Source organism: Halichoeres trimaculatus, unplaced genomic scaffold (genome assembly GCF_033239565.1).
Source record: "Halichoeres trimaculatus isolate MK-OKI-2021-1 unplaced genomic scaffold, fHalTri1.1 fHalTri1_scaffold_17, whole genome shotgun sequence".
NCBI classification, from domain to species: Eukaryota; Metazoa; Chordata; class Actinopteri; order Labriformes; family Labridae; genus Halichoeres; species Halichoeres trimaculatus.
Window position 1 is genome coordinate 2225536 of NW_027437195.1, and position 27260 is coordinate 2252795.

Consider the following 27260-nt stretch of genomic DNA (forward strand, 5'->3'; position numbering starts at 1 on the left):
GGTATCAAAACTAATAACTTCATTTTTCTTTTGTGAGTCTAATCACTTCTTGACTCTACGTCCTGACATATTTTACAATCCCAGAAAAAAAAACTGTGTGTGTGTGTGTGTGTGTGTGTGTGTGTGTGTGTTTGTGCGCACGCGCACGTGTGTGTGTGTGTGTGTGTGTGTGTATGGGTTGGCTGTACGTGTGTATGTGTGTAGAAGAAAGTTTGGGTTGGCTGTTTAGGCATAATAAAGAAACACATGTGTTTCCCTGTCCCTCAATGACCTAATCAGTGATTACCCACAGCTGTGTGGTTACCATGGTGATCATCATGATGTCATAATGAGTGTGAAGTGGCAGTTGAACTTTGGAACTCCTTTGTATCCACTGATCTTAAGCTGGATTTTTGGGCTAGACATAGGTCCGAACAAACTGCATTTACGCTGAAACCCTAAGGGCTAGAAGAAAAACAAAAACATTGTGAGAATCTGGAGACTCTGATGAACAAGATGATATGCTTTACAAGCTGGTAGGATTAGAACTGACCGCAGAAGGGTGATGTATAAAAGTAGTTAGGAATCAAGTTGATGAGAAATATAGGTCAGATTTTAACATTACTTCAGATTACAGGGATGTGACGGTTTCACTCACACTGAGGCATTTTTTGGCAAAACAGTACATTTTTGGGGTAAAATACTCCCTTTGTAAGAAGTAGGAGATGTCAGGGAACTTCACAATGTAGTTTTTATTTTTCTGCTGTGAAGATTTTGGAAGTTGTGACAATTCATTGGAGAATGCTGCAACCTGTCATCAGCCGCCTCTCTCACTCTACTTTCAGACATTCCGCACTGGAGGAGCTGAGGTTTCAGGGCAAAAACCAAAAAGTTTATGTTGCTTCAACAGTAAAATCTCAAAAACTGTAATAGATATCAAAAAAGTAAAGTCATACTCATAGAGCTGAAAGATCAGTGAACATTTTAAAGCGAAAATGATGCCTGTAAGTGGAAGTATGCCAAAGCCTTAGCATCTCAAAGTTAGTGGAAATTTTGGGCAGCGAGAGGGAGAGATTCCTAGGTTCCCCATTCATTCTCTATGAGGGATTTTTCACCGTTTTTGGCCCATAAGTCGGCCAAAATTTGGCGATTCGGTGAAAAAAATAATAGCACACCATTCCCGGCCGAGCCGCACATTTTGATGTATAATTTGTGGGGGTTTTCTCAAAGCCCTTGGAGGAGTAGCGAGCCAAAATTTTGGCCGGAAGATGATGAAGAAAAAAAAAGGCGAAACGGGAGAGCATTAGGGGCTCGTGGCTTCGCCACGAGCCCCTCTCCTGCATAGCTTGCTATGCAGGAGAGGGGCTCGTTCGAAGCCCGAGCCCCTAAAAAGCGACGAACGGAAGAGCATTAGGGGCTCGTGGCTTCGCCACGAGCCCCTCTCCTGCATAGCTTGCTATGCAGGAGAGGGGCTCGTTCGAAGCCCGAGCCCCTAATAAATTTTTTTGTCACAGAAGAACATATACTGTGAATGCATTGCTGCATTCACAGCAATAAATTTTTTTGTCACAGAAGAACATATGCTGTGAATGCATTACTGCATTCACAGCAATAAATTTTTTTGTCACAGAAGAACATATACTGTGAATGCATTGCTGCATTCACAGCAATAAATTTTTTTGTCACAGAAGAACATATACTGTGAATGCATTGCTGCATTCACAGCAATAACTTAAGTGTGAACTGCCCTGTCTTCAACCAAAAAAAAGTTGTCTGGAGCAGCAAAACAATACAGCTTGTAAAGTTTTATGTGTTTTATTCTTTGTCTGAAAACCCCAAACAGAAGTGTAGTCTGCATCTGTAGGCCAACTTTGCAATTAATTCAACACTGAAGCAAACCCTGTTACAGGCCCAAACATGACGACTCACAATGGAATACAAAAAAGGGAGAGAAAATATTATAATACCCATACGTATTAATTTTTTTTGCCTATTGCAATTCAGGTTTTACAACTTATTTTTTATTTTTTAATTATTATTATACTACGGGCCAGCACTTTTGTTACATTATTGACCAGTTCTTTCATTTCCTGCTGTAACAGGCCTTTTTGAGTCCTTTTCATATTTGTGTAAAATTGATAATATAAAAACTGGCCTACTTCAATATACAAAAAATATACAGCTGCAGCCTAGAAACTAATTTCTCTCCACATATCATATGCAAATTTTAGTTGACAAGTTATTCAAACTTTCTTCTAAATTCAATGATAAAGGTATCACCATGAACTCCAGGATAGCTGTGAAACAAAACAAAACAAACAAAACAAAAAATAATAATTAGATTAAGGAATAACTTTTAATTATCATGTTTTTTATGTTTGTTTGTTTATTTGTTTGTTTGTTTGTTCTTGTCAAGGCCAGAGGGAGCCACGGTAAGGAGGCTTAAATGCCGCTTGTGGCTCCAGAGCCGCAGGTTGCAGACCCCTGGCCTGCTCATGGAGAACACCAGCCCTAGCACCTGTTAGCATCGACATATTACAGGCTGCTAACAATGCAACCATGGTTACACATGGGATCTCACACACAAGAGCAAAAAAAAGTAAAAGCACTACTGCAAATGTGACTAGTTTGGTATCCATGGCCAACAAATGAGACATAAAAAGTAATGAAAGACCCCAATTAAAAAAAGACAAGAAAAAAAAGATGAGAAAACAACGAATAGAAAGCTGCTGCAACAGGCTCTTGGAGCCCCTTGGATGGTGCCAAGCAACAGCTTTTTTAGATTGCTTAGATTTCAGTTGTTGCAGTGTATAATATCCTTATGATGTTAAAGTCTTCATCACCCACGGGGCTGTCAGACTCAGCATCCTCTCTGGACTGACCACAGAGGTCCATCTGTCTTTAGTCAAACTTGTGTCCCTGAAATGATGTCTTACTCAGGATGCTCTCCCTAACACACTACTGGCTGCTAAAATCCTCAGCCTGCTACCTAAAAAAGGAGGCTGATAAGAAGCTGAGACTCAGTGCTTTCTTTCATTCATTGTGTGAGCTCTGGGTTAGGGAAACTTTCTCCAGCTCAATCAAAATACAGCACTCGCAATCTTTTCAGTGCCGATGCCAACTGCGGCTAACACTCCTCTGACACAGTCAGAACATCCACAGTGGTGACGCCATCTTTCCACTCTCATCAGCTGGTGCAGACGTGTAGAGATCATGCTTCCAGTGTAAACACAGTTTGCCCTCTCTGCCTGGTAAACGTTAAGTTGTTTGTCCCGACCCTCCACTTTCAGACCACGTGTGTTGCCCACATAAACCCTGATCTCAGCGGAGCCTGGTTGTACTCAGAGATCTGGATCAGATCTTTGAGTGAACAGAGGTGGGGGGTTAACGTGTGGGGTGTATTACTGCTCTTAATCCTGGGTAAGATAACACATTAAGCTGGTTGTTAATCCACGCTGAGGGCAAAGAGAGAGAAAGCCCATCAGCCGGATCATTTGATGTATGCGCTCTGCACAGCGGCTCATGTTATGATCTGTTAACTGTAACCCAAAGCTCTGTGTGCTTTTCAGAAAATGTGGGGGCTTAGCAGCGCTGCGGATTTACCAAAGGTCATAAAGTCAGAGGTGGGCTTGTTCCTGCAGCCTATTACTCTAATATAACCTCCACCCTGCGCTCAAAGGCACACAGATTTATTTACCAGGACGTGTCCGAGAGTATGAACCCAAAAACAGAAAGCACATATGGACTGTGCATAGGCTGCCTGTATAAATCTAAAGCTCTGTTCACCCCGCAGAACGTCAACAACTCTCTCTTAGGTCTGGATTATCAAACTGTCTGTCAACAAGCAGCATCACAGGCTGACATGATGAAGATGGAGGTTAGATCAATGGAATAAAGCGTCACGCAGACATCAGGCTGTTTCTGGAATGAGTGATATGGTGTTCAGACTTAACACACAGCAGCACAGACTGTATGTGTATGTGTCTTTTCTCTTAATGAGTACATCACCATGTTGCTTCTTCCCCTGGATTTGACCGTGTTTGTGTTTACTGTAACCAAACTGGCCTGACAGCAGAGTTTTCACTGATGCAGACTCAGAGAAGACTGCAGAGAAACGAGGCTGTGACGCAGAGGATGGATGAGCTCAATAACATCACATCTGATGGAAAAAGCTGCAGAATATTAAAGCTGACAAACTTGTCTGCTGTGTGCACAGGTGTGTGTGCTCCCTCTGCTGCAGCCAGGTGTTGTTTGATTTTGATTTAATGGAGATAAAGACAACGAGCTGCAGGGTGTAACAGCACTGACTCCTCATGTGTCTCCTCTGATCAGAGGCTGCAGGGATCAGAAAGTCCCTGTGAGGAGTTTCTAAGTGATCTTAAAAAAAAGTCTCCCTTCTTGATAAATTCCTGATCATAACCCACACTTTAAAATGAGATTATCAGCATCAATAATACAGGTTATTCCGAAATACTACTTCTCAGCTTTGCATCAGGTGAGACATGACCAGAGTGATCTGAAGCACATGGAAGTCTCTATGACAACACCACGCCAGCTGATGAAGTTTATCAGAGAGAAGAGAGAGCTATGTTTTTCACTGCTGAAAATGATTTCTGTGATTAATATTGTAGTGATGGTGGACACTGGAGCCTAACTGTCAGACCGAAAAAGGACAGAAGAGCAGAAGAAAGATTAACAGGAGAGCGATAGAGCACAAGCTAAAGGCTAAAACACGAGCTAAAGGCTAAACCATAAGTAAAACTAAAGCACAGGCTAAAGGCTAAAAAACAACTTAAGACCTAAATATGAGCTAAAGGCTTACGCACGAGCTGAAACTTGAAACACAAGCTAACGGCTAAAACACAGGCTAAAGGCTTAAACACAAGTTAAAGACCTCAATATGAGTTTAAGTCTTATGTACAAGCTGAAGACTAAAATACAAGCTAAAGGCCAAGACACAGGCTAAGGGCTAAAACATGGCCACAAGGCTAACACACAAGCTGGAGGCCAAAACAAGAACTTAAGGCTAAATCACAAGCTAAAAGCTAAAACATGAGCTATAGGCTAAAAAAACAAGCGAAAGGCTTAAACACAGGCTAAAGGCCAAAACATCGACACAAGCTAAAAGCTAAAACATGAGCTAAAGGCTAAAAAACAGGCTAAAGGCTTTAACACAGGCTAAAGGCTAAAACATCAACACAAGGCTAACATACAAACTCAAGGCCAAAACAAGACCTTAAGGCTAAAACACAAGCTAAAAGCTAAAACATGAGCATAAGGCTAAAAAAAACAGGCTAAAGGCTTAAACACAGACTAAAGGCCAAAACATCGACACAAGCTAAAAGCTAAAACATGAGCTAAAGGCTGAAAAACAGGCTAAAGGCTTAAACACAGGCTAAAGGCCAAAACATCGACACAAGCTAAAAGCTAAAAACACAGACTAAAGGCTAAAAAACAGGCTAAAGGCTTAAACACAGGCTAAAGGCTAAAACATCGACACAAGGCTAACATACAAACTCAAGGCCAAAACAAGACCTTAAGACTTAAACACAAGCTTAAAGCTAAAACATGAGCTAAAGGCTTAAACACAGGCTAAAAGCTAAAACATCGACACAAGGCTAACATACAAACTCAAGGCCAAAACAAGACCTTAAGACTTAAACACAAGCTTAAAGCTAAAACATGAGCTAAAAGCTTAAACACAGACTAAAAGCTAAAACATCGACACAAGGCTAACATACAAACTCAAGGCCAAAACAAGACCTTAAGCCTAAAACACAAGCTAAAAGCTAAAACATGAGCTAAAGGCTAAAAAAACAGGCGAAAGGCTTAAACACAGGCTAAAGGCCAAAACATCGACACAAGCTAAAAGCTAAAACATGAGCTAAAGGCTAAAAAACAGGCAAAAGGCTTAAACACAGGCTAAAGGCCAAAACATCGACACAAGCTAAAGGCTAAAAAATTAGCTAAAGGCTAAAAAACAGGCTAAAGGCCAAAACATTGACACAAGGCTAACATACAAACTCAAGGCCAAAACAAGACCTTAAGACTTAAACACAAGCTTAAAGCTAAAACATGAGCTAAAGGCTTAAACACAGGCTAAAAGCTAAAACATTGGCCCCAAGGCTAACACACAAGCTTAAGGCCAAAATAAGTGCTTTAGGCTTAATCACTGGCTGAGGGCTAAAACATAAGCTAAAGGCCAAAAACAGGTGTTCAACTGTTTGTGCTAATGTTGATTCCAACCCACAGTCAGCTGTTATTCTGCAGTGGTCTGTTCAAACTTGAGAGTCTATCAATAAAATGAAGAGTGAGGTTACGTTAGCTCTGATTGGTAGATGACTGGCAGGACATAACCAGGATTTACTAACGTTACACATTACAGACATGTCTTAGAGCACCGGGCTGCTAGCTGAGCTAAATACAGCTGGCTGCTCAACTACAGTACAAACTGACAAAGTTAGCTTGTTGTCACGTTCTATAGCGTAGCTTTACCTAACTGTTGATAAATAACTTACCTCGGGGTGTTGGATCTGGTAAAAAGTTGACTTTAACAAAGAAATGGTGATCCCAACCTAAGGTACTGTTACTGTACTGCAGAATATTTCTGTTGCAGTCTGCTTCAAACAGATCGTCCTCACAGTCTCTTTAAAATGTCCACCAGCAGAATAAGACACAGAATATAAGAATATTATCAGTCACTCATTTATTTTCAGTCTTTAGTGAGGTAACCCTTATATACTGTAACTTCACAGCATGGTTTCCTGTGACGGTGTTGAGGCCCCCCTCAAATTCTGTCACCACTGACCCACAAACATGGCCTGTACAGTTCAAGATACCCCAAAACAATCATTTCTCTGACCCACGCTGATATATATAAAATCCATCTCAAAACACTTGATCAAATTTGACCCTAAAGCCCAGCTTTAAGAGATTAAATGAAAGATTTTAGACAGGTAAAAAAAAAAAAAAAAAAAAACTTGAATGCTTTGAGGAGAAATACACAGCCCAGTGCGACTTATTGTGATAAAATGCAAACACTCATGAGTGAAGCTGAGGAGATGACACAGAAGCTAGGAGCAAAATATCTGCTTGCAATAGCTTGAGCTTTTCTGCAGTAAAAACAACTGTCTCATGGTGAGCAACAGCAGGAGGAACACATCCAGCACATCACACAGTTGTTGTTAACATGCTGTGGCTCACAGGAAGGAAGTCTTGGTTAAAGGTTGTGTCAGGAGGCTCTGCTCTCAGGCTGAGCTCATTGTGATCCTTTCTTCAGCGCCCTTTCTCCTGCTCTTCATAAAACTCTGAAGTTTTCTGCACAGTTTGTTCTGCAGAGTCAGTTCTTTTGGTTGGAGGTGTTGGTGTGTCAGTGAAGGCCAAGCAGCTGAGGGGCTTTTTGTTATGATCATTTGCAGCAATAATAACCTTGAAGAGTACTGCCTCTGAAAGGAGATAAAACTGCTTCAGATGAGTCAAGTGTTTTATTTTGAAAGTCTCAGAGCTCTGAGCTTTTTAAAGTGACTCCCTGCTGCACGCGGGGAGCTTTGCCACTGAGCCGCTTCTAATCTTCCTGTCTCCATGAAAGGTTAGCAGAACATGGATGCATCACTGCCACAGCCAAAACAATTTTTTATTCTGTTTAGAGGCACTTAAAAACTCTTATTACAAATGAAGGGTATGAACATCGTCCTCCGCACTTCCCAAAATAACGTGGGATGGTATCTGCCAAAGATCAGGGCTGTGACTGCTGCTGCTGCTGCTGGTTTGATGTCAGAACTGAGCAGATTCAATTTGAAGATGGTATCACGCCTGTAGGATCAAAAGAAAGCCGAGTAACCCTTTGATTCAGATCAACAGATGCTGCTTTGTGTGCTGGCTTTAAATCCATCCTTTCTTTGTTGAGTTCCTGCACAGACTGCTGAAGAGGTTAGACTGTTGTGATGCTCCTCTCGTGTGTCACTCTCCACCAACAGTTGTCAAATTTTGTTTCCGCTTTTTATTTTTGGCGTAAGCTTTCAGCAGCCCTCCCTGTTGGATGATGGGTCAATAGCACCCAAATACCATCTGCTGATGTGGGCTTAGTTCGAGGTGGTTGTAGTTTAGCTTCAGCCTCCAGTGTAGTTCAGCAGGCCAGCAGCGTTAGCCTAGCCTGATGCTGCTGCCTGGCTTCAGGGGCAGGCCGGCCTCCAGCGGTGATGAGCAGATTAAGCTGGCAGCGCTTCCTCCTGTTTACAGCTTAGATTAGCACAGGCATCAATCTGTTACGCCATCAGACAGCTGTTACTCTGCAAATGACACTTTGTCCCAACTGGAGGATACACACTCACTCACACACACACACCAATGAGAAAAGTCCTAAACTGGCTGCAAAATGTGCATCATGTCTCTTCACTGGAAGGAGCATCTACTATTTGGTAACTTGATTGATGACAAATGTTATATTTTTTACCACATAAAAACAAAAAAGTACTGAAAATTGGTACCTTTGAGTACCGGTACCGATTGACAAGTACCGGGCATCAGTACCGCATTGTTTCAAATGTTAAAGGGGACATATCATGCTGATCCCTGATTTAATACTTACATATAATATAATAAAGACCTTACACCCCCTGAATTTTCAAAAAATGAGAGCCCTGTTATAGAAATAGTTTATTGGTGAAGTCTGCCTATATTTCCACGTATAAACTATACATGTTACAGTACCGGTTTGACTCACCACACTGAAGCGTCCTGAGATGATCTGTGTCCAGGTGGATTTTCTTCCTCCTGAGCTGCAGAACCGTCCGGGTCTGACTCGGGGTCCAATACAAAAGGACGTATCCTACACTCTGCCATTTTATTAGTGCTATCAATGCCTTACGGTGAAGTTTTGGCAAACAGCAAACTCACTCGGTCTGCTCCATTCAATGTGGCAATTTTGTAAATACTGCCATGCTGCAAAAACCGCCCCCTGGCTCTACCCCCTCCGCCCCTCTGATAGAACTGACCAATCAGAGCACAAAGGGCTGTGACGTTGCGAGGTTACTGGAGGTCATTCTCCAAACGGAGCGTTTCACAAGATCTTAAGAATGGCCTAAAATGAGGATATTGAGGGGCAATAAAGGAACTAAATTACTTGTACTGAGGGCAGAAATGCTTTACATGTAGGGACATTTTTAATGATTGAACCCTACCTGGGTGGTTAATTACACAGATAGATTTGGCTCTGCTTAAGGTAGCTACCATGCAGCATTGTGTGTGAACAGTAATCTAACCTGTCCCTGGATGGGAGGATCAAACATGCAGCAGAAAAAACAACACTGAGATAACATCTTTGTTCAATTGAATCTCAGCGTGGTCGTCGCAGGCAGAAATCCATCAGCTGTGATTGTGTGAGTAACTGTGAAACTGAGCCACAGGCGGTCACAGAACACCATTCATAAATCTGACACTTTAATTTCCTGCTCCTCTGAAAAATACACTGGCTGCTGAGGCACAGCCCGTCCTCAACGTTTATCGTCTCAGGGAGAAATTTGGCAAGCAGGTGATAAATGAAGAAACAGTTATTCAGAGGATCATGAATCCTCCATTCTTCACTCTCTGCCACCTGTTTGTTACAGGTGTGTGTGTCTCCTCTTTATTCCAACGTGACGGCTTCATCTTTGGATCCATGGTTTCTGTTTTAACGCTGTTTTTCACCTGAGAGGTTATAGAGACGTCAGCGCTGAATCCTGTGACAGTTTGTCATCTCACAACAACAGCCTGCACTTGTTATCTGTGGCTGTGGTAAGTTATTGAACCATGTTGGGCTTGAATTTTCCAGGTGTACTCTTGTTTAATAGAAAACAGGAAATTGCATTGGCGGGTGATGTTCATCGCGCTCAGTGATTTAACTGTGAATAAATTTTCTCTCTTCCTTCGGTGCAATCAGTAAACCATGATAAGAGGAGCAACAAAAAGACGTTTCCATCTGACTGAGTGAGACAGTTAAAAAACAGTCAGACTTCCTGTCAGTCAGTCTGTCTCTGATTAGTCTTACTCATCATATTGACTCAGTATCTTAGGGAAACCTGGAGAGAATGTCCTTAGTTTGCAATGGACTGCAGCATGTGCTGAACCTGGTTTTGACTGCTGAGGGTTAAGTTGTTCATCAGGTAGTTTCTGGTGCTGTGTGTTGAAATGAGCTGTTTCATCCTGGATCCATCAATCACAGGAACGACAGAGGAGCAGGAAAGAGGAACTGCAGGTTAGTGGTCTCTACACAGTCTTAAACCCTGAGCAGTTGTGATGATGGCAGCAGGGTTTCGGTGAGTCAACCACAGAGCTCAGAGCTGTAGGAGGACAGATTGATGTTTACTCCACCCCAGCACACAGAGAAGAGTCCATCACATCCGAATCACTGAGACTATCTTTTAAAAGTGAGCCAATCAAAAACGTCCAGATGTATCTATCACCAGGGCTGGTGACAATCAGGCAGAGAAGTGAGGGAACGCCAGGGCTTGAGAGTGAAAAGGAAGTGAGCATCACATGACACTGCTGCAACACATTAGGGCTGTTTCCCAAAGCCCAGGTACCTTGTCTTGCCTTTGAAGGCAGAGCCTCCGAAGCCACTTCCTTCCAATCCAAGGCAAGTGTCCTGCCTCTGCTCAAAAGAAGATGCTAATGGAACAGCCTACAAAGGCATGTCTTTTACCATCAGATTCCTGTCACAAATGTATATGTAATTGGAGATACATTGTCCCACATAGTGTGATGCACTGTGGACAGTGCTCTGAAAGTTTATACAAACGTGGGAGTAGACTGTATGCTCAAGGGGCTACAAATATTGTCATAGCTTGCCACTTTTGTACGCTTTTTGCTTTTTTATTGTTACATCATTGACACTTTGCAGGTGCAGCTTCTCAGTAATTATAGTTACGTGAGTGACACACAAAAGAGTTCAGTGTTGGACATGGTATAAGTTGTTTTCAGAGGTCTCTTTTGTTGCTTTAGAATTGGAATTTACCACGCGCCCCCACTGGCGTCTCTCTTTTCTCTCTATTTTTTCCTTTTTTGTAGATTCACGCATTGCATGTTGGGTATTTATAGCTGTGGCAAGGCTACGAAGGATACACTAGTGTATCCTTGGTCAATTAGCCACATGCTAACCAAACGGAGGACATATGCCTCCAGAGGACATGAACATTGGAACACCACTTAGGCAGCGACTGATGATGTGGGTGCCTGCCCACGCCCACATCAGACCAAGGCAAGGCAAGGTACCTGGGATTTGGCAAACAGCCTAGGATTGGGGAGGGACCCTGTGACCAACGGTGAGGGAGACGGCTGGACAAGAACTAAAAAGATGAGAGACAAGGGTTAACAAAATAAAACAGGAAATGCAGAATACTAAAACAGTGTGACAGATCTGACACTTTGATGACTAAGTGTTATAGCAGGATGATGCTGATAGCTCATCTCTACAACCAGACACAAAACAAGAGCTGCAGAGCCTTGCTGCTGTGTTAACACCTGAATTTATGTCAGATTGTGAAGCTCATAATAGAGGAACAGGCACAATGAGGCTTTATGAGATAGGAGCAGATGTTAAAACAGAGTTCACCATACACTGTGATGTTTAAACAACACCTACAGTGTTACAGTCATAAGACCTGTTGTTGAGCTGGGACCCAAAAGTGAGCTGAGGCAGGGAACCGGTTAAAGGGTTTTGTTGAAACAAGTGCAAGTGAACGTGAAGAGCCAGAGCCAGAGTGATCCTTGAGGGCTGGGAGCAGGATGCTCGAGGAGGCACTGGGGGAAAAGGAGAGAACAAGGTAATTATTGAGAGCTCAGGTCACATGAAATACAAAAGCCCTGAAAATACACAAAACACAGGCGAGTTGGCTGATGTACCAAGGTAGTAGAACTCCTGTCTTCACTCTGCAGAGCCTCTATCCTGCCTCTTAATAAGCCTGATTGAACCCGGGTGCGCAGGTAGAGTGGTGACTGGTGCAGGTGTGAGAAGGAGTGACAGAGCCCAGCCCAAGCTCTGTAGGGGAGACAGGGGAACTCCACAACAGGCAGAACACAGATCACCACATACAGGATCAATATTCAACGACTAACTCACTAAAGTTATTCAACATCTTGGCTACTCGTGGTTTGTTTTGTACAATCAAAATTAAGTTTGGAAAATAAATCCTATTTCTGCTTTGCTACATAATAAACCTTACAGAACAGTCATAGTACATACTACATTCAAGTGTAGTAGGCAGTACGCAGTGCCAACTACAAACTACTTTCATACACAGTATGTAGTTGGCGATATCAAAAAAAGCCTGTGTTTTCCTTGTGACACATATGTCTTTTTTCCAGTGGTTTCCATGGTGATGATAAATCTCCATTCGTTTAAATGGGAGCAAAATAAAGGAATCTTTTCATTTTCATTGGTCTAACACTGCAAAAGAATTTAATATAGCCAAAAAAAATTGTGATATATACCTGAAAAGGCATAGCCTCATAGTCCTTTTTAACAGGAAATGGGAAATCAACAAGTGTTGTTTACACATAAACATCTACTTTATTGACTTCAGATGTTATTTCTGTGAACTTTAACTGTATATTATTTAACTCATCTTGAGCAGAGCTTTCATTTTAACCTTATAGAGACTCTGTAACAAAATGTAAAAAAAAAAATCCCCCAAAATGGCATAAACTCTTCCCAAAAACCCTAAAAAACACCAAAAGTGGTAGCCATCTTGAATTTGAAGGTTAAAATAAGGTCAAATCATAATGTTACCATGAAATATGTATTACTCAACAAAAATAAGGTCTGAAAACTTGTATTGTCCATTATTGTAGGTCGAACCTTTAGAGAGATCATTTCCATGACAGCCATTTTGAAATTTTGGCCTCTAACAAATATTCCCCGCCATTTTAAAAAATACACAAATAAATTTGTTTTTTAGCCCTCCTAGATGACAAATCCATTGAGAAACGGACCTTCGCTCACCGTGGTCACGTTTTACTCCAAAATGACCCAACTACAGTGTGAAGGAGGTGTTGCTAATGTCTTGTTTAAAAGACAGAAACAGAGGCAGCATTGTGGGAGGCAGCAGTAAACTCATAAAGTCTTTCTTCTTAAAGTTCCTCAGTTGTTATTTCTTCTTTGGGTCATTAAAGCTACCTATCAGATAGTAACAGCAACACTGCCCCCATGGTTTGTGTGGGGGTACTGCTCTGCTTGGCTGGTGACTGTGAGCTTTATGGAAGAGTGCAGAAATATAGACGAAATGATCGCAGAGCACTGAAAGAAGGCTTGATCTGAATTTGAGGTTAAGGATGAATGGGCCTTAAGTGCGCCCATGTGACAGACGGCATGACCACAGGTTAAGCTACAGGATTTGACAAAATCAAAAGTCTTGAAAATGTGCTGAAATCAGTTTGATCCACATGAATCTGTTTACATAAAAACTTTCTGGAGCGCAGGTGGCCTGGTGGTCTAGGTCATGCTCCATGAGGTTCACCCTGGTGCAGGTGGCCCAAGTTTGAATCCAGCCTGTGACCTCTTCCTCACATCAGTCCCTGCTCTGGCCCTGTTCCCTGCTCTATCCACTGTCCTCTTCTATCTGATTTAAGGCAAAAAAGCCCAAAATACATTACAAATAAATAGGTTTAAAATTCAACTCTCTGGTGGGGGTTTGTTATTCATCAGTGCATTCACATTAAAAAGGAAGAAACGGCTCCTAATCCTGATTGAACGCAGACCTCTGAGGATGTCTCCTGCAGGCAGAGCAGACTTCAAGTTATGGATGCTGATGTGGACTTCGACTTCTAGAAACACATGATTTCCTCACATTGAGAGTGAAAATAAAAACCTCAGGTCACTCAGAGTCACTGATGTAATAAAGTGATGACCTACTAGCAGTGGAGGATGAGTCCAGCTGCTGCGTGTTTAAACTCAGATAAACTGGTATGTGTTCCAGAGTAAAACTGTTAAAGTGCTGTCTGCAGAAAGTGACCTCCGCTCATGAGGTCCCTCTCTCCCAGGGTTTATTTATCTCTCAGGCCGCACACCCACAGCTCTCCCATGCAGACTGACCTTTCATAAAGTCAGAATGTTTCAGACTTTCTGTGGAGTTTCACTTCTCTCAACTTCTCCCAAACTCTGAGTCATCTGAGTCATGTCTTCAGAAAACATTTAAAAACAGGGACATTATTATGAGACAAGATCTGATCTGGTTTTAACTACATCCAGAGCCTGATGGGTTCCGCATCTGACCATTTTTGTAATGATTTCAGACATCAGAGAGTCCCCTGAGCCGAGTACGGGAGACGAACACATTAGATCTGGGCAGAAATTAAGATCTGTGCCAAAGGAGACAGCTCCATCAAACAGGTTTTTTTCTTGTTTTAGTTTTTACTCCCTTATATTAAAAAGCAGAGAATTCATTTAGGACATCAGAGTGGACAGAGTTCTGTTTTGTCCCTCTGGTGCCCCTGTAGTAGCTGTATTAGCTCTATTTTTCTCTGCCTGGTATTTTGGAAAATCATAAATTCAGCCTCTGTCTGAAACACTTTGTTCCAGGTGGAGCTATGACCTTTGTGTTTGAGGCCCTGTCCCCTCAACATGTCATGAACCAGTTGAGGCCCATTCATGCCCAACGTAAAATACAGATTCAGATATGGATGAAGTATTCTGTCCGTGCTCTGCGTTAATTTCCTCCATATTTCTGCATGTTTCCATAAAACTTATGTATACGGACCAAATGGAGCAGTACCACTAGAAACCATGGGGGGGCAGTGTTGCTGTTACTACTTGATACATAACTCTAGTGAGACATGCTGAAGAAGAAAATCTTGCCATAAACTTTTGATTCTGGGCTGCACCCCCTGGTGGATGTATTGGTTAACAGCAATGCCAACATAACAGACGCACGGAAGAATGAGAGCAGTGACGGTGGTTTGAAGAGGACTGATAGTTCAGCAGGTCTAGGGAAGATCTGGAAAGTTTAAGGACGTAGTGTTTTGGTTAGTTTAAAGACAAACTCATGGGTTTCTACAACACATAAATATGCAAAAGTTTGAAAAACTGCACATGCTCAGTCTGAAATCAGTGGATTTGAAGGAATTAAGATCATGGTTTTGAACAGGGTTACTGTTCACCTGAGTGACAGGTGGGAACCCTGCAGCTGTAAGCAGCTGCATTTCCACCTTTTCAAAAGATCAAAGGGATATGTCTGAAATTTCAATGAAATACAACTAGGCTTTGCCAGTGTTTCTATCACAACTAGAGTTTTACACAACTTGAGTTAAATATTAAACGTGATGTCCGTCTGGATGCTGCACAAATGACGGTTCTGATTAGTGTTCTGCCTCTGCTCAAAAGGAGATGCTAATGGAACAGCCTACAAAGGCACATTTTTTACCATCAGATTCCTGTCACAAATGTATATGTAATTGGAGTTACATTGTCTCACATTACATGTGTTGCACTGTGGACAGTGCTTGGAAAGTTAAATACAAACGTGGGAGTAGACTGTATGCTCAAGCAGCTACAAATATTGTCATGGCTTGCCACTTTCTACGCTTTTTGCTTTTTTTATTGCCACATCATTGACACTCTGCATGTGCAGCTTCTCAGTAATTATAGTTACATGAGTGACACACAAAAGAGTTCAGTGGTGGACCTGGTATAAGTTGTTATTTTCAAAGGTCTCTTTTGTTACTTACATTTAAATTGGGATTTATCACGCGCCTCCGCTGGTGCGTCTTTTCCTTCCATTTTTTTCCTTTTTTGTAGATTCACGCGTTGCATGTTGGGTATTTATTGCCATGGCAAGGCAGCGAAGGATACACCTGTGTATCCTAGGTCAATTAGCCACATGCTAACCAAACGGATGACATATGCCTCTGGAGGACATGAACATTGGAACAGCACTTGGGCAGCGACTGATGATGTGGATGCCTGCCCACGCCCACATCAGACCAAGGCAAGGCAAGGTACCTTGGCTTTGGGTAACAGCCCCACTCACAGCTTCCTGATGCCTTCACTGACGCTCAGAGACACCAACATCTGCACTGAACACAGAACTAACAGCAGAGCTGTTACAGTATGAACACCAGAGTCTGTTTGTGTGAAGGTGGACACATACCAGTAGGTGATGTGTTTTTGAGAAAAAGGTGTTCCCATTGCAGTTTTGCAATAAACTTCAGCATGGAAAACTTCTGAAACCCTCCTCATGGAAAGGTAAAAACTTTTTATTGAAATTAGAGAGGTTTTTTGAAATGTTGGTGTTTCCATTGCCATGTTTTATTGCCACATTTAGGTTTTGCGCAATTAAAACACAGCGAAATGTGTTAAAAAAAAATCTGACAAAGCCTGAAATGTAATAGAAAAGTAAATATTTTATTTTGGGTATTTTAGGGAAAACTGATTTTTTCATCAAATTTCAGGCTCAGCACTTTTGTTGCATAATGGACCAGCTATTACATTTTGGTTGATTGTGAAAGATCGGCTCTAAGCCCCGCCTCTTTACCTCACACAGCCTCATCAGAGTAAGGTTGGAGCTCTTGATGACAAACACTCAGCCTCAGAATCAGACGGATAAGGTAACAGATTCGTCCACTAATGACCCAGTTTGACTGAGACTCAGGAGTTACGTTCCCTCTGCACACAAACCCTGAGGGAATGAGCTGCACAAAGTTTGTAAAACGTCTCTCTGTGATGATGGTCGTCATGTGAAGCAGAGGCATGGTGCAGTACCAGATGTACTTTTATTCTTATTTTCTAACATCACTCCTGGTTGTTTGAATCGTTTTTTGATGGAGCTTTTATGTCTATGCAGAGGGACAAACACAACACGTTTTAACAGCAGCATTTGTGGCGTTTGAGGGGCCACGACGGCAGCGAGCCTCCGGGGTAGGAAGCAGATTTGTTACAGGTGAACACCTGCAGAAGTCCTGTCACTGATGTATGCTGTCATGTGCTGTTACTCCTGGCTGCAGGCGTTTTATTCACGCACAGCATGAGGGCTTAACACGTTTTTACAGCAGTAATCTCAGAGGCAAACGCCGGCTCTAACATCAAACTAAATAAAAGAAAAGAGGAGCACGTCTCAGACCTCCAGATGGGCTCTCTCTGCTTTTATCATTCATGGCTCAGTGTTCTGCAGGTGTGGAGGGTTTTCAGGGGGATATATGTGCATTTGAACATGTTCATGAAGACGTTTTGATGTTAGACTCGATGTCTGAAATTCATGAAACTGTCTGCCTTCTTCCTCGACGCCCCTTCACACAGTGTTTCCCTTGGGTATCAGACTCCTGTCCTACTTGGAGGACTTAACCTGGTTTTCTGTCACATACCTCCTCCTGACACCGTCTGACTGAGCCTTTGTTTTTATATATTTAAACTGTGATGTGTGAGGCACTGATGGTCCTGGATTATCACTGCTGCCTGCCTCTCACAGCTTTGGTCTGTTGTCCTGATTTTTGTTGATGAATGATAGAGTATGTGTGCTTCACACTGAGCCCATATTTTGCTGCGCTGTAGAAAGCTTGGTCCCAACACTGGAGGTAGTATATTTCAAGATGTTAGTACGTCAACCCAACCCAGATCTGACACCATTCTTAAGAAAAGCTCAATAATAGCTCATCACAATCCTCCCCGGGGTTTCTTTGAGGTGTAATCTGGAGCTGCAGCTATCAAATAGTCTGTTTAAAATCTGTAAATTAATCAAGTAATTGGATAAAACATTCTTAGTTAGTTAAAAGTAGGGCCTGCAGGAGTTTTCGTTACCTGTTTGTAAACACAACATTGGAGGTTCCAATGTTCCTCCTCCTTGGCTCAGTGCCAGCAGCAGCACACACCTGCAGCCTCTGATCATGACTACAACACACTCTGCCCAGCAACCACCTGTAGCATCGTGTTCTATGTGGGAGAGACTCAGAGCTGTACACCTGATTTAGCATGATAGCCATCAAGCCAAGCTTCACCCTTTTTTTAGGGTAAAGCTTTCTCTGTGGCATTCCGTTTCACTTTGGTTGTTTGTTTGTTTTTGGTTTGTGCTATGCCCACTTTTGTAGCTGCTCTGGATAGATCCATCAGTGCAGACCCTACCTTTCAAAACAAATAATGGGGATGTTCTTTTTCAAAATTCCCAGCTATGTGTCTACAAGCCGCAGAGTCCCTCACAGATTTTCTACTGTGCAGACTGGCTGTGGCACTGCCTGTGTCTGGGGGTATTTGACTTCGAAACTTTATAATGATAACAGGAGGAGCCATGCTGTCCATTCTAGTTCCGCTGTTCATTCTCAGCTACGAAGCTGTCCAGCCCATCATCCAAACCTCTGGAGACTCCTGCAGAGCTCTGGGTATTTAAGAGGCACAGGGCTCTGCAGAGGAGACTAAAACTAGGGGTGAAGAAAGCTGGAGCAAGACACTTTGCAAGTTTCACCAACCCACAGACAGTCGAGGTCCAGAGCTAGAGCCAGTCCCAATTCTACCCCTTAGCCCAGGGGTGGGCAAACTTTTTGATTGGTGGGCCACAACGTGTTCTAACATTTGACAGAGGGGCTGGACCACGAGCAGATGGATGGAGTGCTTTGGTAACTATCAGGGTATCATTCGTTCATTCCATATCCGTTTTAGAATCCAAAATCGGAAAACGGATAACGACTTGTTATTCAATTTTTCCTTTTCAAATCAAAAATCAGAAAACAAATAATGGTCTATTTTTTGCGTTTTTTCTGTCCTGGTTTTAAAAATGAAAAACCAAAAAATAAAATAGATTTTGTCAAAATTGTTTGTGTGATATTTTGATATTAAATGTGAACGTCTCCATATAAAAATTAGACAAATAACTCACATTGAAGGTTTATACAGACATGTTCCTGAGCTTTTTTTTTTATAAGTAACAGATCGCTGACCATCCACTCCTCCTTATCCATGCACATATGCACACTTCTGTGTGTTTCACTGAGTTTTGTATTGTCCACTTTCCTTTTCTTAGGTCCGTTCATCTTTACAGATGGGCTGATTGGTCAGAGGGTAAAGTGCAAACGTGGAGTATTAGACCTGCGCTTCACCTCAACAAAGCCAATGTCTTTACAGTGCGCCATCTAGTGGGAAAACATCAGAATTGCAGGGAAAATAAAACATTAACAAGGTTTATTCATTTAATTTTTTCAAGTTCAGCGGGCCGGATTAAAACGTTTAACGGGCCGCATGTGGCCCCCGGGCTGTAGTTTGCCCATGCCTGCCTTAGCCCTTGGTTTTGCAGGTGCACGTCCAGTCTTTTGCTACTCCACGTAAACATTAGCCATGTTTTGAATTGTTGGTTGTATTTTAAAATCACTTGTTAAAACAATCCAGCTAACACTGCTACAGCTACAGCTACAGCCAATAAAAGCTACAGTGATGTCAAAGCAGGGTGACAGATTCACAGCAAACAGACTTCACTACAGTGAACTACATTTCATGAATGATCAGACAGATAAGCTGCATTCAGGAGCTGCAATAGCTTCATAAGCTATGATAAGCTAACTTTATAGTATTCAGAAGCTACATAATATGGCTTCTGAATATTGTAATGTTAGCTTAATGTTAGCTTTTCCTAGCTTAGCTGTCTCATCTCTTAAGCCATACATGGTAGTGAAGTCTGCTGTGAATGTGTCGCCTTAATCTGACATCAGTTTATCATCACTTGGTGAAAATGTGTTCACTTTGGAAGAAGAAACAGTCGCCCTCACTACGACAGCCAGTGAGCATCTAGAGGTGATGGTGTAGCTGAAATCAAGTGGCATCTCATTTCTGAGAGAAGTGTTCAACCCTTTCCTCTCGGTCTCTAAATCAGAGGACCAAAGGGAAGGGGTAGGTCGAAGGGGAAAGAGTGGGAAAGAGTGACAGTTGGGACTGGCCCTCAGTTTCTTTGAGCCTGTATGTAGAAACAGCCTCTCTGAGCGTGAATGAGTTCGCCTGGGTTGATTCCCACAGAGTGTCATGAGTTCACTGTCAGAGCAGTAATTCACAAAGTGAGAAGAAGAGAATCACTCCATGCATTGTCGCTGTAAATGGAGAATAATCCCAAACACACAGAGGACTCCACAGCGCCTCATTTGAAGAGCTTTGGTGACTCTAATCTAGCATTTAGCGTCTCTGCTAATCTCTGTGGATTACAAACTGAATACATAAGTGAAGCAAAGTGGTTCAGATCTCTGAGTCTTACCTCGGCTTCCGCTCTGCTCGCTTCATGTCCATGTTAGAGAGGGTCACATGTTATACATGTAGAGGTCATGAAAGAAACAGAGGAGGATTTGAAACATTTACCGTCACACAGCAGGGAGTAGACAGACAAGAGGCGCCCCCTAGAGGTGCAGTTCACTGACCTTTGTCACTCAGATGTTTCAGCAGCACAGGAACCACACTTACTTTCAAAAAGTTTGTGTTTAAATTTACATTTTCTTCCTTTAAAGTAACCCAGAAACAGAATTCATCTCTGTTTTTGGGTCACTTGTTCCACTTCCTGTGGATTTATGAAGTGTTGTGATCCCTCAATCACACACCACGAAATCCAGACAGCTCCCACCGCCTGGATTTCACACAAGTTTAAATCACACCTAAAAAGTGGGACAAGCGTCTCGACAAGTTTACACAGAGCCAAATGAAATATGTGTCACCAAAGCAGAGGTTGGAGGGTGTGAGGCGGCAGGGCGAGGACCCAAACATGGTCACAGCAACAGATGAGAGGACGATGTCAAGAGTAACGCGCTCAGAATGCTTTTCACTCCTGAACTTCATTTTTGTCCTGCTCCATCACAAATACTCTGCAACTCTCACTCACTCACACAATCAAATATCAACCTCAGCTTCAAAAGCAAAAACTTTAAAGATGGAGAGTGATCTGCAAAAGTTTCCTGAGAACATAATTCATCATTATGTCAAAGGTATGTCATGGAAACTCCCAAAGCGTGGTTAGATCGTCAGGCTGACCCCAGAGCTGCTGTAATCAGAGTTTGAATGCTGTGTCTCGGTGTGTAATCATGGTATATTCATCTGTCTGACGGGAAGGAGGAGGAGATGAAGTGTGACAGCGTTAATGTTCTGGTTATTTCTTTGCCTCCTCATGTTATCAGAGAACAAACTGGGCCTAATGTCTGACTGAGCTGCACACCCAGCATAGGACGGGGTGAGTCACAGGCCAAAACGAGCTTGTTGTTTCCGCAGATTATTCAGTTTTCTACAGTTTCTCGACTCTGACACAAGAGAGTCCTGATTAGCAGGACTGAACTTCAGGTGAATGATAAAGTTAGCTGTTACTCTCTCCATATTTCAGTTCAGTGTCAGCTGTTTAATTTCTCCTAACCCTCACTTAAAACCAGCATCATGGCTCCGTCTCTGTTAGAGTCTCTTTGTCCTGGACGATCACTGTGTCTCTCCGTCTTTCATCCTGCTGCTGCTGAGGTTGTGAGCAGGGTTGGGAACAGTGTCAGTTTTATCTATTCCAGATCTGATTATGGTTCAGCATAGATACTACTAGTTCTTATCAACTCCTGGATCAGAAATAGAGTCTTATGAGGAGAAAAGTTAGCCTGCCTTTATTGCTGGGACACAAAAGCCCTGTTTCCACCGAGCGCTTCACTTTGGGTCATCTCGGTACAGCACACATTTTGTGGCATTTTCATTAACTAATCCCCAAACAGGTCCCCAAATTACCGACCAACACTGTCCCACTTTTTGGTTCCCTTCTTTTGGGGCGCCAGACATACCGATCCAAACCCAGAGGGTGGAGCTAGAAACACTACAGTCCATTGATTGTTGGGAAGAATGGTCACTTCCTGTGTGACAGCAGCTGCTGTGTTTTCCTGGAGGCACACAGCCTTCTCTGAAACAAAGCTTGATTTAAGAAGATGAATTGCTAGGTGTCTTCCATCGTTGCTCTTTGTTTACTATGAGGGCTTTTTCTTCTTCGTTGGATTTATTAGCGGGGTACATTGTGTCATGTTGTGCTGCTATGGCTTCACACTATTACGTAGCTGACATGGCTATTGGCATCCAGCTACCATGAAGGGCACGGTTGGCTGTGGAAACACAAACAGGATCAGGCTTTACTGATCCAACCTGTACCAAACTGTACTGATCCATACTGGACCACTTGGTGGAAACGGGGCTTGAGAGTCTCAAAAGATAACTGTCAACTTTTAAAATGAGTCCTCTTTTGTTTTTATGAAACATTATTCTGATTTTATCAGGATCAATAAAAGAAAACCACAAAGTGAAGGAAGAATTTAACACATTAGGACATAAAACATCTTCATCATACCTCATGTTTTATACATTAACTCAGGTGACGTGACTAAAACAAAACAGATCTATCTTTATGTAAAAACCAGGATTTATTCACCTCATTATAAATGACTCTGTGTGTTTGATACTTCATGTTACCACAGCTGTGGTTGAGTCTATGAATCCTGAAAATTTCAAACCAGTTTCAAGATGGAACCGGTTATGGATACTCAAGCCAAGCTGTGAATGACGGCTGGTCTCAATGATGAGGCTCACACTCACCGTAAAGACCAGCAGTGCTGTCTGCCACTGCTGTGGGAGTAGAGAGCACGCTGCAGACGCCATGATGACGGGAAGACTCTCTGCTCCTCGGTCACATCTCCTGAGAACTAGCGGTAAAAGTTTAGATCAAGTGCTAAAGGTTGCTATTCATTAAGAATCTGCTTGAGGCTGGCTGCAGAAAGAGCAGAAGTCACTTACACACCCAGACATAAAAACAGATTTTACGTTTTCAAAAAGCGTATCTACAGCCTGGTTCAAATAACAGCTTGGGTATAAAACGTTGTTTTTTTACAGTGACTTTTACTGAAATGCTGATTTCACTATTGGCACACGCTGTACTGTGAGTGATTCTTTCCTATCTCTGCGGTTTGAAAGTTATCAGGATCATTTGATTTTCCAATCAGAGGCACAGCTTAGGTCACATGACCCGGTGGGCGCCCTGTACCTGGTCGAAGAAAAACTAACAACCAGCGTCATGGCGAATGTGGCTGTGTCCACGGTCTGGCATCATTTCACGGTTTCATGAACAGACAAGTGACATCCAGGTTTTATACAGTCTATGGTTTTGATGCAACTTAAGTTTAAGGTGGAATTACTTTAACCTGTGTCTTCTGCTGCTTTGTCAGGACCCAGTGTTTCTTCCCAGCACAGGACGTCTGCTTTCAAACTAATCTTTTTATTTTTACAGCGATACTCTTTATTCCGTATTGGATAAGTCCACCAGTGAATGTCCTGCGTCATCAGCCAGTCCCCACATTTAAACTTGATTCTTTTACAGATTAGTGGATGTGGGTGAACCGACCCGATCAAATCAGCCTCTATTTTTATTCAGTCTATGTTCCCGACCCCGAGCTTCACATCATCCCTAATTGCATGAGGCACAGTTCATCCTGAAGCGACCTCTGTCCGGCTGCTCTTAATGGATCCGAGAGCAACTCATGGTCAACCGGAGGGTGACTTTTAAAAGATCGATACCGGTTTAATGCGTCACACTGTCCTGTTGTGAAAGGACCAGTCCCCTCCAAACTTTCTATTAACTCTGCCTCCGGTCCTGTAGGTCAGAGGTCATGTGAAGTCATACACGTCTCTGAATGACCAGAGGAGGGAAGAGAAGTTTCTCCTCATCTGGTTACTGATCACATGATGGATACATAAAAAGATTACCAAAATTTTAAAGTCAAATCTTTTTTTTTTCCATGTGATTAGAGTGCAGAATATTAAGAGCATGAAACATTAGAATATATTTAAACTATAAACAGCAGTTTAATCCAGACCAAAAGTTTCCAGATTTGGAAATCCAGGATTGGTAATCCATCCTGTCCCAGTTTTTCCCAGAAAACCTGAATCACTGGATCAACCCAGATTATCAGAGCTCTGACTGGGACTAGATACTGCACAGTTTCTCCACAGGGGGCACCAAAATCCACATTTTAAGGTTCTCACAGCTACTTAAAGGAATAAAGTTAAACTGGTGGATTACTTTAGGTGGACTAAAGAAAGACCACTGTCTGGATTTACACTTTTATGAATCAACTAGATGTGTCTGCAGCTCAGACATTTTAATTCATAATATAAAAATAATGTCTTGTGTTTCTACTCAGCTGTAAAAATGTTTAAACTGGGCAGTTTGAAAGCCCTCTGCTGGGATCAGGGTGATTCTGATAACAGCTGTTCAGATCCTCAGACTGAATATTTATCGAAATAAAACTAAGAATGGGAGATCTGAGCAGGTCCAGTTAATGGACCCTAGATATCAAGCTGAGCTTAGGAAAGATGTCCTGAAATGAATTTCCTCTCTGGTGTGGCATTAAGGAACGACAAACACTAGATTTTTATTTGCCAATCAACAATGGAGAAGGGGTGGAAATTAATAAGGTTTACTCCCACTACTTTTTGGTATAGTTAAAGAATTTGAATCTGTGATTTAACAATTTGCTTTTGCTTTCATTTTGGATGAAATTGAAATTGTAAATTTCTGTTTGTGTTAGGAGTTTGGTTTTTATTTAATTATACGCTTTTACATTTTTAAAATAAACATTTTAATTCAATCAATCAATCAATCAATCAATCAATGCAGATGAGGTCTGGCCTCTAAAGCAAGCATAAATGGGTAATTTAAATCATAAAGTAGGTTGTACTTCTGCTTTTGACCACTAGGTGAGACTTTGTCTTGTATGTATCATCTTCAGAGATGTGGTTAAGTGCTTGTTAAAGAATCTGGATCATTTGAGGCATGTTTGAAGGTGTTCATGGTAGTAAACATGCCTTGTGTCCAATAGGTGGTGCTATTCCTATCACCTGAAAGAATGAAGTTCAAACTTCGTACCCCATAAATTGTCAAAATCCAACTGAAATTTCCATACTTTCTGTTCAGAATTCACTATGTTATAAAGAGACTGTTTTGTAGGTCTAGGTATAATTTTCACACACAAATCCTTTGGGGCCTGTGGCTCAAAGTATCCTGAGGCGCTGGTTTTTTCTCTTTTAGGGGGCACACTGGAGCATATATCGGCATGAAAGTATTGGTATCATACATTTTTTGCAGTGACTGAATTTTTGTGTCATGTCATGTCAAGTACATCAAGCTGAGTCATGTAATGTAAATGTATATCGTCTCATTAATTCATGATGACCCTGTGTGTGTCCATCAGGCCCTGCGATCCCTGTGGGAGTGGATGTTCAGGTGGAGAGCTTGGACAGTATCTCTGAGGTCGATATGGTGAGTGAACCTGTTTTTATCCACACCTCTTTGAAATTTGCCGGGCTGTTTAAGATCATGCATATCGTTTTCTTAAATAAGACAGATCTTAGTCAGAGTATTAACCATTCAGGTATCTGCAGGGAAATCAGTCAGCATGGGGAGCAAAAAGAGGAGGATCAATATTTACTGTGAGAGAGCTAACTGTTAATGCTGAGTCACTAAAGAAAATCAGTATTTAGATTTCCAAACTTCCCTGAATGCATCAGAAATGATGGATCCCTTTCCATTCATCAATCAAACACTCTGAAAGTAGAAGCTGGAAAATGACTCAGTCACAGAGGTGGGGTTGAGGTGACCTATAGCTGCCTCGCTAACAGCTGCCTCGCTAACAGCTGCCTGTCAGTCATGTCAGCCTCCCTCTAATTATGACAAACTTTAATCTTAATATCTTCTAAAATATGGAGTTATGAAAAAATGGATGATATAAAACTGTTAAATTCTCTTCAGACATGTTTCAATCAGCACTCTGTGATCCCCTCAGGACTTCACCATGACCCTGTACCTGCGGCACTACTGGAAGGACGAGCGCCTCTCCTTCACCAGCAGCACCAACAAGAGCATGACGTTTGACGGACGCCTGGTGAAGAAGATCTGGGTCCCTGATGTTTTCTTTGTCCACTCAAAGAGGTCTTTCATCCACGACACCACCACAGACAACATCATGCTGAGAGTCTTTCCTGACGGACACGTCCTCTACAGCCTGAGGTTTGTTGACGCTCACCTCAGACCCTCACATAGCCCTGATCTGGATCAGCCTCTCTGAGGAGGTTTTCAGCATTTAACCTCAAAGCTTGTTTCAGTGTCAGGGGGTTTAATAGACTCTCTGTTTGAAGAGTGGACTTTGATTCTTTTCTTCTCCATTCAGGTTTAGCAAACACGATTCAAATGTCCTTGAGTTTGTAAATGAGGCACTTCTGGCATCAGTATTTAAAAATCATGAAAGGTTAAGTGGCTCGCAGTCTACAGGACGGCTCAGAGCTCTGCTGATGGGTGTAGTTTTGTCCTGTGCACAGATTTCAGCTCAGTTTAATGTTTCTGATGTGAATCTCAAAACTGAACAGGATCATTTTGCTTAGTGGATTTCAGGAGTCCATCTCTTGCTCATAACCTGTTTAAGATACGATGTTCCTTCTGGACTCAGTGTAGAGTGTGATTTATGTCTAATGTGTTGAGATGGTTGGACTTGAGATCTTACGTTTTTAAATTCATGCCTGTTACGTCACCAGGCTACTGGGCCGCATCAGCAGGGTATTCCATGTGTGTCTCCAGTCTGTCTCCGTCAGTGACGTGGTCACTCTCACACAATGAAGTCGTCGCCTATGTATGTCTGGGGATGAACAGTTATCATTTTTCTCAAACGCTGGATATCAGCATGGATTTCAGGGATAACAACATATCTTTCCACAATAACCAAACATAATAAATAAATTAAAACATGTTATTTTTTTAAGTAAACAAATAAATACCAACCATCTATTCGTGTCACAGCTTGTGCTGTTTGAGAATTAGGCTACATGGTCTAGTGAATGCATCACCTGTGATTGGCTGTTCAGAGGTTAACGTGTGTGTTGTGACTTTCTCTACTTAGAGTTGTGAGATGGAGAGTTAAACAGAGAGCTCAGTGTTATTCTCTGACAGTGTGTGATGTTGTTTAATGTTGCCAGTAATCAGTAATAAGTAATTATTAATCAGTAATTATAAATCAGTAATCATTAATCAGCCATTTCTCTTGTTTAAACTGCAACGCATAATGGTGTATATTACTCACATTCTGAGCACCACTCATACACTACTTTTCAAAATGCATTGTGGGATACATTGAATGGACTATATTAGGGCTGGGACAATATGCTTTTCTCAGGATTCCTTTGATTTTTGAGGCATCGATTCATTTTAAATTGGGATCCTTCAATAGATACATTTTTTGTGATTTTTGTTTTAACAACAGACTGAGTGAAAAAATTAAATGATGATGATGATGATGATGTCTAT

At 42.0% G+C, this 27260-nt stretch overlaps 1 protein-coding gene across 1 annotated transcript in view; it reads left to right on the forward strand.

The window, feature by feature from the left end:
- Positions 1-27260, forward strand: part of LOC141806807 (gamma-aminobutyric acid receptor subunit rho-2-like) — a 73494-nt gene that overhangs the window by 21847 nt on the left and 24387 nt on the right. The window contains 2 exon segments of the mRNA XM_074692487.1: positions 25159-25226; positions 25750-25973. Of these exon segments, the coding sequence (XP_074548588.1) occupies positions 25159-25226; positions 25750-25973 (292 nt within the window).